This window comes from Malurus melanocephalus, unplaced genomic scaffold (genome assembly GCF_030028575.1).
Source record: "Malurus melanocephalus ecotype Western Australia unplaced genomic scaffold, MMel_1.1 scaffold_271, whole genome shotgun sequence".
NCBI classification, from domain to species: Eukaryota; Metazoa; Chordata; class Aves; order Passeriformes; family Maluridae; genus Malurus; species Malurus melanocephalus.
Window position 1 is genome coordinate 656,244 of NW_026623503.1, and position 10,441 is coordinate 666,684.

A 10,441-nucleotide genomic window follows, 5' to 3' on the forward strand; every position below is an offset into this window, starting at 1 on the left:
TTTGTTTGTTTGTTTGTTTGTTTGTTTGTTTGTTTGTTTGTGGTTTATTTTAGTAGCCACCCTCAGCAAGGCAAGTTGCCTCATCACCTCTGGGGACAATCAGAAAAGCACAGGGTCCACACTGCACAGGGAATAGGCTGGAGATGGTCCCATGTTGAGAAAGTTGGGGTATAACCGAACTGAGTCTGGAATGGATAGAGCCATGGGCACGAGAATGTTTTAAAGAAAACTAAAGCACTAATTTTAACTGTTGGGACACAGATAATGAAAGTCAGCAACGTGGGAACTGGTATAAGGACTTCTTATCTCCCTACTATGTCTGGATTGTGCAATGGGTTCATTTGTACTCAAGGAAAAATTAGGAAGGTTTTGTATTTTTTATTATCTTCAAAGACAAAAACGTTGTGACCAGAACCCATACAAACATATCACACATTTTATCAATCAATCAATCAATCAATCAATCAATCAATCAATCAAATAAGTATTTCTGTTTCTTTTACAAGTTTATAGCTAGTAGTGGGAGTCAGTCCACAACCCAGCCCGGGATTTTGAAATAGCACGTAGAAGCACACTGACTATGAGAAGAAACTGCCCCCAGACAATTAAGTGGTACCTCTGCATCCATGCTATTATTAGAAGCAAAGGTTTTGGGAAGAGAGAGGCACTCAGATCAGGCTTTCAAATATCTAAGTATTCTTTAAGAAGATTTAAATATGCTTTATAAAAATAAAAATCAGCGTAATCTGACAATATGACTGTGGAGAGCAGCCTAGGGCCTAAATAACTGAAGAAACTCTGTGCATTAGCACAGAAGCTGTCTTCTGTACAAAGCATCACTCAAATAGAGTAATGTTAAACATATAGTAAAACTTGTAATTAAAGGTTTGTAGTGCAAAGCAGGAACACTGAGAACTTCTGCTTTTATCTATTGGACATCTATTTTCTACTCTGAATACTGTAATCTTGCTTTATTCATATGATTTGCCAGGAAGCAGTTGTAATGGGCCTGGGATAAGATGCGGTATGGGTGAAGGTGTGTATTTTCTCATAAAGGTACCAAGGCTGCCTGCTGAGTGCAGATGGAAGAAGCCAAATGCAGACAGATGTTGTACCATTCCCCTTGACTCCTGGCTCATTTCACATGGTTTCTGTATTGGGCAGGTGTGTTCAAGATGGCTATGTCCAATATCTTATTCCTTCTTTATGCATTTGTAAATGACTTGAAGCAAATAAGGGGCCTACTCACATGACAGAGCCCTCTGAAGAGGGCATGCTACTGAAGGAACTTCAGGGTTCTCTTTGTCTCCCACATAGGTTTAGGGATGCAGGGAAGAAGAAGGAGCAGGTAAGCATGCTGGAAGCCTGTCTGTCCCTGCTTGCTCATGTGCTCATTGCAACCAGACAGAAAGGGGCAAACCAATATCAAATAATTTAATAATCAAAGTCCACCAGGAAACTGTAAGTGCTTGTTTGGTGGGAGAAGAGGTACCAGTCTTAAAGAGCAAACCATCATGCCAGAGCAATTCTTTGGGCAGGGCAGCAATATGTTGCTTTTTGTCCAGGCTGGACTGTGACTAATGAAGTCCAGCCTCTGCCTTGTGTCTACATTTGGCAGCAGTTTTTAAGACACTCCTACTTACTTCTATTTCCAGCTATTGAGTACACCAGCAGCAGCAAGGCCAGACCCTGCCTATGACAATGCTGACAAACAAGAGTGCATGCTGTACCGCCCCAGGACCCTAGTTGCTTCTGTTTCTGCCTCTGCTTCTCTCTATGTTGTTAGGAATTGCAGGCTTCAGAAGATATGTACATAGGTCCAAACAGGCTTCTGTGTCAACATTATTACCAACTATCAAAATGAATGTATTAAAGTTAAATGGACTGCTGCCACCCAACAAGGATTCTCTCGAGAGTACTTTTATTTATGTAGCATCCTTGTGAACTTCCCAATGTTTTTTTTTAATAATTATGCATGCCCTGGAAATCAGCATGTTTTTCTTTGAGATTTTGTCAATTGTGGGGAAAAAAAAACTTTCTCCTGAACAAGAAAAGGAAATCCATGTACAATACCACATGCACCACATGGTCTCCTGAAGTCTTCAGAAGCACAGGTTGTGGATACCTTACAAAGGGCCAGTTCAGAAATTCTAAGTATTCAATATACAAAGAAACCAAACCACAAGCTTTAATGTATAATGGTGAGGAGTATTGATATTGATGCCCATATAACCCCTATAAACTTTTATAAGAATTGCATATAAGAACTTCAGTTTCTCCATCTTATAGGTAAGAATGATTACCTATTAGTGAGGCTTTTGAGAATGGCATTGTCCCTTCAGACTACATGCAACTATCCATAGGTACCTAATTTCCATGTAGTTGCATAGCCCTCACAACCGTTCAAACATGAAGAGAAGAAATGGAGATTTTCTCCCTAAGCYATTTCCATGCCTAGTTCAAGATCAAATGAAAAATAAGTCCAGCAATTCAGTTTTGTTCTTAAAACTTTAGTTTTCTATCTTACAAGACTGAAAGTTTTTCTCATGAGATTTCATTTTAAGTTGGTTTAAATGTCACATTATTATGTCACACCTTAAAAGATTTACATAATCTTATAAATATGTGAGAGTAGCTGTACTGAGTATTCCCTAAACTCTAGGCTGACTACTTGCGACAGATATCTACATTAAACCAACTGCACATTAAAAAACCAAAACAGATTTCTTTATTTGTCTGTAGCAAAATTTTATTACCTAAATGAAGCCTGGAACTGGTTGTATTGGTGAACTTTTCTATGGAAACCCACAATTTAAGTGAAGAAAGGAATCATATTATTTGCAAGTATTTGTATGCTTTAGGACTATGTTAGGAAGTGATAGCATAACTTTATTTGGGCACATTAATCAAAGAGGTACAGCAACTGAGCATTTTGAAAAAAAATTTAGCCTGTGTTTTAAGCTATCAGAAAATCCAAAGATTATATCCAGAAAGTGAAAAGTTCAAATAGTTTTTATGTGAATCAGCATGTCTTACAAGTGTGTATGCCCAAAGGAGTCATGTTATATGACAGTCATTCAGAATGAGACCTCATTCACATGAAGATGAAGTAGCTTTTATTAATATCTGCATTTTTCAGTCTGCCTTATCAGTCATTGCCCTTCACTGTCTGTAAGTAGAGCCAATCCTATCTTAATGCCAAACATTTTAACAAGGGGCAATGCAAAACTATGTAGGCAAAGCCTCAACTTTTAGGGAAGCATTGTGTCTCTATCAGCTGTCTCTTTTCCTAGAAGTAGGAGACTCGAGGTGACTCCCTTAAGGACATATCCCTGCAGAGGGTGGCATTACCTAGCTGCACTGTTCCAAGGTCTCAGCCTAAATAACTACTGAATCCTAAATCATATCAGAAAATCTATATCATCTCAGGAAGTATCTTCTACTGAGTGTGATTTGGACCTCCAATGTAACCATTACAGATGCACAAAGGATGAATGTGGATCATGATGTCAAGAGACATAACAGAGTGCAAGAAAAAAACACCTTACTTCAGAAAACCACCTATCACATGAATAGCAAGCATTTGCTACTGAGGTGACTGATGGCAGCAGTGTGCAAACTGTGCTAATGTGAAGGCTGCTAGGAAAAAAAGTGTTGTACTTAATACATGAAAATCTGAGAACATGCTTCAATTTGTAAAGGCTTCATGAAAGGCTTCAATTTGTAAATGACTTCATGAAAGGCTTCAATTTATAAATGACTTCATGCAATCCCCATAGCAGGCTACCTTCCCATACAAAATATTACTGTGGAATTTGTTTCCTTAGTGGCAAGAATTTATTTTAGTGGTTTGGAAAAGCCCAGTTACAATGCTCACATTCAGCAGCTTTCCTTTGAAGGAGAGCTTTATGTGTAACCCATGGTGACAGGATGTAACAACACTTACAGGTTCACATGTTGTACCCCCAAGATACCAAAATCCATTATATATTTTGGTAATTTTTCTCTTTTTATGCCTTTGTCACACGGACTGTTACAAAGTGCAATGCAGAAACAAGTAAGCAAGGCAATGCTGGCTGCAGGGCAGACTTACAAAAGAAAAGAAAAGAAAAGAAAGGGGAATGTCAGAAGTTAGTCTATAAAACAGAATTTTAATGCACTGAAGATGCCAAGGGCTTGGCATGTGTGACTATGAAAATATGAACATAGATCTAAGAGATTAATTTTAGAATAATATTTTTCAAACTACCATATTAGGAAAAAAAGAAGCAATTCTCTCAATAATCTGTATATAACAATCCTATATTAAGTCTCTTTACAAAGCTTTAATTTTTATTAGGTGAAATAATTCAATGCAACAACTTATTGAAATCTAACCATAAGATATTTCCAGTAAATATAATTTACCACCAATTTTATATTTAAATTTTGCAATTTATTATCAGCCTTTTTGCCTCAAGACCTGTTAAAAACAAAAAAAGTCCACAGTCTCCAAAATAGTATCCCTGATTTTAATGAAAACATTGTAAACAGATTATTCTTCAGAAAAGAACATTTTACCTAAAATCATAATTTTTAGTCAGCACACCCTAATCAAACCTAATAAAATCAAATGACCCTGAAGAATAAAACTTCTTCCAATCACAAAACATAGTGTGAACCTTCATATAGCCAGATAATATATTTTGTATTAAATAAAATTATATCATCTTCATTTCAAATCACAGCTATAACTTCTTTATTCAGTGGATAAACAGCGCAACCATACCATGCTAATGTGCATTCAAAGATTTATTTCTGTAGGGTGTTCCCAAGTGGGGAAATTTTCTTGCAGTGAAGGCAAATTGAGCCTTCAGGCAGCATAATTCTTTAGTACAGATGTGAGGCTGGACTGGGGCAGCTCTACACTGAACATCTGGGGGTCAAACCTCTTATCCAAGCCTGATTCAATAAGGTTAATAGATTGTAGAATATTACAAATCTGTAAATTTTAGTGAAACGTAAGGGAGTTAATCCCATATGTTCAGTATTAGTCAACATCAGCTTCTGATGTTGACATGAGTTGAGTCAAATTTTATCCTGCCAGGCATTATTACTCCACTTATGTTTTAGTCACTGGCATTTAAGACATATTTTTTCATATGCTGAAGAATTACATCAGTGCAACCTTTCCTACTTTCTTTTGCAAATATGTGACTGGATTTTGCTCAAGGGTTAATTGTTCTTTACATAGATGCAAATTTAGTCATGGAAATGAGATTAACTCCCCTACTGTTCTGTTTCTTGTTAGCATACAACCATGGCAATTTACAGAAAAATAATAAGGTAATTTCTTTTCCTCCAGCAAGATAAAACCAAACTCCCACAGTTTCGTCTCCTATTTTCCCATCCTCCTTTTTCACTGTTTTTCTCCAGCTGCCTCTTTTTTACCTTTCCTTTTTTTCCCCTTTCCTTCTCCACCTCCCCTTCCTCTATTTCTTCCCAATTATTTCTGTCTTACATTTAGTATTCATAATGTCTCCAGTTTTTTTCTCTTCCTCATTGGCTTTCTTCTCCTTACATGGAAGTCACAGTCTGCTTTTATTCCCTGAAAATGGAGAACAGCGGTTGTGAATAAGAAACTACCACTGYTGATGTTGGATGAAGGCAGATACCAAGATCACTTGGACTACACCTTCAGGTTGAAGGTTTTTTTCCTTTAACATTACTTTTGTCTTTCTCCTGAGTTTCTGCTAGGCAACCATAGAAATGGTCAGCAGTGAAAAATGGTCTAATTTTCTTCTTTTTGTGGTGACATCTGTGGCAGCTCCAGGATCAAATCTCAGCTTGCAAGATGCTGGGGAAGTTCATCTAGGAGGATGGGTGAAGATGGGCTTCAACACCCACTGCAGCTATAAGTAAAGGGGAACAAAATAACCCAAAGAGCAATCCAGTGAGACCTAGAGTGCATTGACACTTAAATAGCTGTGTGAAATGAGTTTCCATGCTCTTATCTAAGTGATGAGTAAGTTTACTTCATGATGGTTATGGGGTCTGTGGGGACTGGCCATCTTTTTGAGGACACCTGATTGTTCTGAGGTATGCAAGGTGTCTTAGTGGAGCTGGACTTAGTCATAAGACTAAGTCCACAGAATTAATAATTAAAGCTGGTTCATATAATAAACATAAAATATGATCCTTATTTACAGTTGAGAAAAAATGGAGAAGAAAACCAGAAAAAAAAAACCCTATTCCTAGCATTTCCTTTATTTATGAAATAGCACTTTCTGTATGCTTAAAGTCAGTATTCTTGTGTAGAGCCAATCCATGCTATTCTGGGCTGTTTTACAGCAAGGTATGTGGAAAACCAGGTTACTGCATGTGTATCCAAGGCAGTGAATAACTGCATTGCAGCATGTGTGAGTAAAAATTCAGGTCATCAGATTGCTGGAAGACAAGAAATCTTTGTCCGTGGTTATGTAACACCAATATATCAGTTTTATGTTATGCTGCTGACTTTTTTTTTTTTAATGTGATGTCCTATCTTCAAAGGAGGAGAAAAGACTGTTTCAATGATGTCAACAGACTGTGTTCAGACATTTGATATCCCAGAGGACAGACTGGACAAGCAAGATTCACAATCCAACCATTTAGGTAATTGTTATTTGATGATGTCATTGAACTGAGGGGTGCTGCCTTCACATCATGAACTTCATGAAGTTCTGTCTATTGTCCATTTTTCCCCTCCAGCGATACAATTAAGCTCCCATGAAAACAGATTACACATTCTGCTGATGCTTCTAGTGCCAGATGGAAAGACAAAGAGCATTTTTGCTGCATATAAATATCAGCTGAAGTTCTAGAGTGAAGTCAATTAAAGAGGAGAAAGGGAAAAGAAAAATATGTGTACATCTATACCTATAAGTGTAGAGATACCTATCAAAAATTCCCCTCAGGCTCAGTGCAATACTCATTTCAAATCCCTTAGTGTTTCTCAACAGTCATGGGCTGCACCTCAAGGAGTATGTATGTTTTGAGGTGGTATCTGCCTAGACTCATTGTGAGCATTGGTATTTCAAGTATTGCAAACTTGATGGCTCTCAAGGTCCAAGAAGCATCCCTCTCAGAGGCCCACTGTGTTCCAAGAGAGCTCAAATAGCCTTATTTAACATTACTGTTTGTAGTGTCACAAGATGATTTTCCCCCAAATGTCCAGTAACAGTAGAACTATTACACTCCAACTATGATTCATGTTTTCAAAAGGTCTTGTAACACTGGGCTATAACTCAGATAAATGTCTTAACAAAACTAGTAAGAATGACTGCTTATCCTTTGTTCCTTGCCTTGGTCGGACYGCTGATGTTCCTAATATGGTCAGAATAGTTCCCACCTTTACCATATAAGAGTTCCCAAGTCATGGATGCCTCACAGCCTAACTGGCACAGTTAAAGGGCACTTCACCACTCAGCTGATTTAACTAAGGCTTGTCAGAAGCTGCTGAGATCATAGAGCAGGCCTGAAGTTATCTTCAGTATTATCTAAAACAAACTACCTTCAGTGTTTTCAGCTTGCCTAAGCACTCGGAATACAGACCCTTGTAGAATAAGTCATGTTGACCCTCTGAGACATATGAGAGAAGGACTGTTTTAAAGAAAAAACAAAAACCCAGTGTAATGTTATGTAAATAAAAAGCAAATACCAATTACTCAGTAGCTCTGGAAATAAAGCCAGCTCTTGAAGAGAACAATATACTGACTAGCTCATTTTACCAGTACCTCAGACTGACCCTATACAGGCAAAACTTTCCTTCACAAAACTGCCCTTGTAACTCTTAAAGACACAATCCACAGTTACCACTGGATGAAGCAGGGGTGGACCTCTGCACAAAATGATGCAGCCTTCCCTCTGACACATAAATACACAAGCTGCCCAGAACTCTTGCTCTCTGTTTTATGTCTACTGCCAACAACAGAAGGACCACCTAAGTCACTTGACTCCCATGCAATATGGCACAGAGGCCTCTTTTGCTTACTTTTAAAATATTTATGAGATTTTTCTTCCTGGGCATTTTAATGTACTTGGATTAAAGCACTGTTGTCAAAGTGGGTTTTTTTTTTTTTCCATCATCTGGTTTATTACTTCCCTAAGTTTCAATTTCTATTACATTCTTTCCCTGCAGAAGATCTTTCAGAGCAGCTGATTAAGAGCTGTGACCTCAAAAAAGAATCAAGAAAAGGTAAAATCCTCACAGCTTCCAAGAGCACTGAACAGGAACAAAAGAAGCCAAAGAGGAAAGATACACCAGCTTTGCACACTCCACCACCTCTAACAAGTAAGCAGTAAATCTCTTGACTTTGAAATCCCAGTTTAGCTCTGGGGACTGAATCTGGGTGAAGTCCATAAAATGTTAATTCAGTCATGCCCTTTTGGATGAAGACAAGAGCACAGCTACATGCATGTGCATCTGGGAAGGCAGGTGAACAGAGAGTCTGACTTTCTCAAATACATTCCCTGTTAGTTGAAGGGTTTGCTCTCACTTCTGGGAATACCAGGGTAAATAGKCTTATGCTCTGAAAAACAGGCTTTCGTGGAGCTCATAGTCTTGCTGCTAAATTACATTACATTTATGTGTGAAATGATGTGTATTTATCAGCAGCTGCTGAGCCATGCTAGATGTCTCAATTGGATATGCTCCAAAATCAAAAAGGATCAAATTTAGCCTCTGCATTTTCTCCTGAAACTTACATCCAGTGCACAGTTGGAGACTGAATGGGGATGAGACCGACAGTAGACCAGCGAAGCACACAAGCCACCTGCAGGATGTTCCTCCTGGAAACCAGAGGGCTCATGTGTTTGGAGACTCTGGCAAAGGGCAGGTGTTCCAGGAAGCCAGAAACCACCACAGCAACTAAGGGGGTCCTTGTAGGATGCTTCCTCCAGTGACGCAACTATGGATGTTCAAAATCCAATGGCAGCAACCTGGGGAAGGGAAGAATAAGCAAGAGACTGTCACTGAAATCCAACGATGTTCCAAGAACTGCAGTTGGAATAAGTGTTTGCCACTTTCAGCTAACAAGCACTGCTTGTTATATTCTCCAGGGAGAGAGCTGTGCTCTTATGTGACTGAGTTCTTCTTCCCATGCTGCACATACCTGGAAGAGTTAGCCAGTAACTACCTGTATGCTTCCCTGTATATCTGCAACAATTCACCAAGTCAAAAACAAGCATCTGGGATTTTCCAATATTTGTAATCCAGATATCGAATTTGATTCTGTTCTGTTTTCACATGTATGTTCCTTCAGCAATTCTATTAAGGAAGAGGGGCTCAGAGGCTGGAGAGCTGCACTTTCTTCCTGCAATTGTTATATCATAAAGAAAACATTGTTTCACTATTAAAATAGCTATTTCTGTGTTGTCACATTGCTCCCAACTAACCCCTTGAGCATCTGTGTGATTAAGCTACCCTGGTAAGATATCTAAGGTTCTGGAACAGGAGACAACACTCATCTGTACCATGATTTCTGATAGGCAGCACTTTAATGCATTATGTAAAATCAGAAGCAGCTGGCCTGACAGAGTAATTTTCTAGAGCCTATGATATATATTAACTTGGAAGAAATACAGGGTAAGTACATCATGCACCAGCTCATGCACTTGTGCCACTTCAGAATATTGATTAGGAAAGCTACATAGGGAAAGTTTTTTCACTGTAAACAAGGCTAAAGGGGCATTTTCTTTATTTCTTGCTTGCAGGCATACTTTCAGACTCCTCCGATTATCTGCTGAAAAGGTATGGTACCACAGAGAAGCCACAGAGAGGGAGAGTGAGTGCAGTCTCTCAAATTAGTGAACTGAAGCAGAAAAAGCCCAAGAGAAAAGATACACCTGCAATACACATCCCACCTTTGATAACAGGTAAGAAGCTTAGGTAAAGATCCTCCTAAAAGGCAGCAAAAAGTGGCTAGTGTCAGAGGTATTCTTGGAAGGCTGAAAGGAGGTTACTCTCTACTCAGTGTACTTAGCAGTTCTTGACCTGGACCTATTTGGTCTAAGTATGTAACAACAGCAGGGGCTCACAGATAGTATTGCAAATCCTATGTTTAGGCTCTGGGGATAGAAAGGACAGGGAGAAAGAAAAGACATTTGATCCCTTGCTTATCTCCTGCCAGCTGTGATCCTGCTTTTCTGAAAAGCCATCTACTGCTCTGCTTTTCAAACCAAAGCACACAGAAATTTTTAGGTCACAAGCATTAAAATGCCTCAAACAACCGGAAGCAAAGCTGTACTGATAAAACCCTTCTTCACTCTGTAGTTCCTGACCTGCACTAAGGAAGTCAAGTGGTGATGAACATATCGTTAGCAGCACCTTAAAAATAATTCCATGTTTCTGACATAACATGCAGTACATATGCTCTACACAATCTGCTGATGAAGGGAAGGGAAGGGAAGGGAAGGGAAGGGA

At 38.8% G+C, this 10,441-nt stretch overlaps 1 protein-coding gene across 1 annotated transcript in view; it reads left to right on the forward strand.

The window, feature by feature from the left end:
- The first annotated feature begins 6,551 nt into the window (after positions 1 to 6,551).
- Positions 6,552 to 10,441, forward strand: part of PPP1R17 (protein phosphatase 1 regulatory subunit 17) — a 5,943-nt gene continuing 2,053 nt past the window's right edge. The window contains exons 1-3 of the mRNA XM_057376136.1: positions 6,552 to 6,633; positions 8,159 to 8,311; positions 9,733 to 9,894. Of these exons, the coding sequence (XP_057232119.1) occupies positions 6,552 to 6,633; positions 8,159 to 8,311; positions 9,733 to 9,894 (397 nt within the window). The remainder of the gene's footprint in view (positions 6,634 to 8,158; positions 8,312 to 9,732; positions 9,895 to 10,441) is intronic.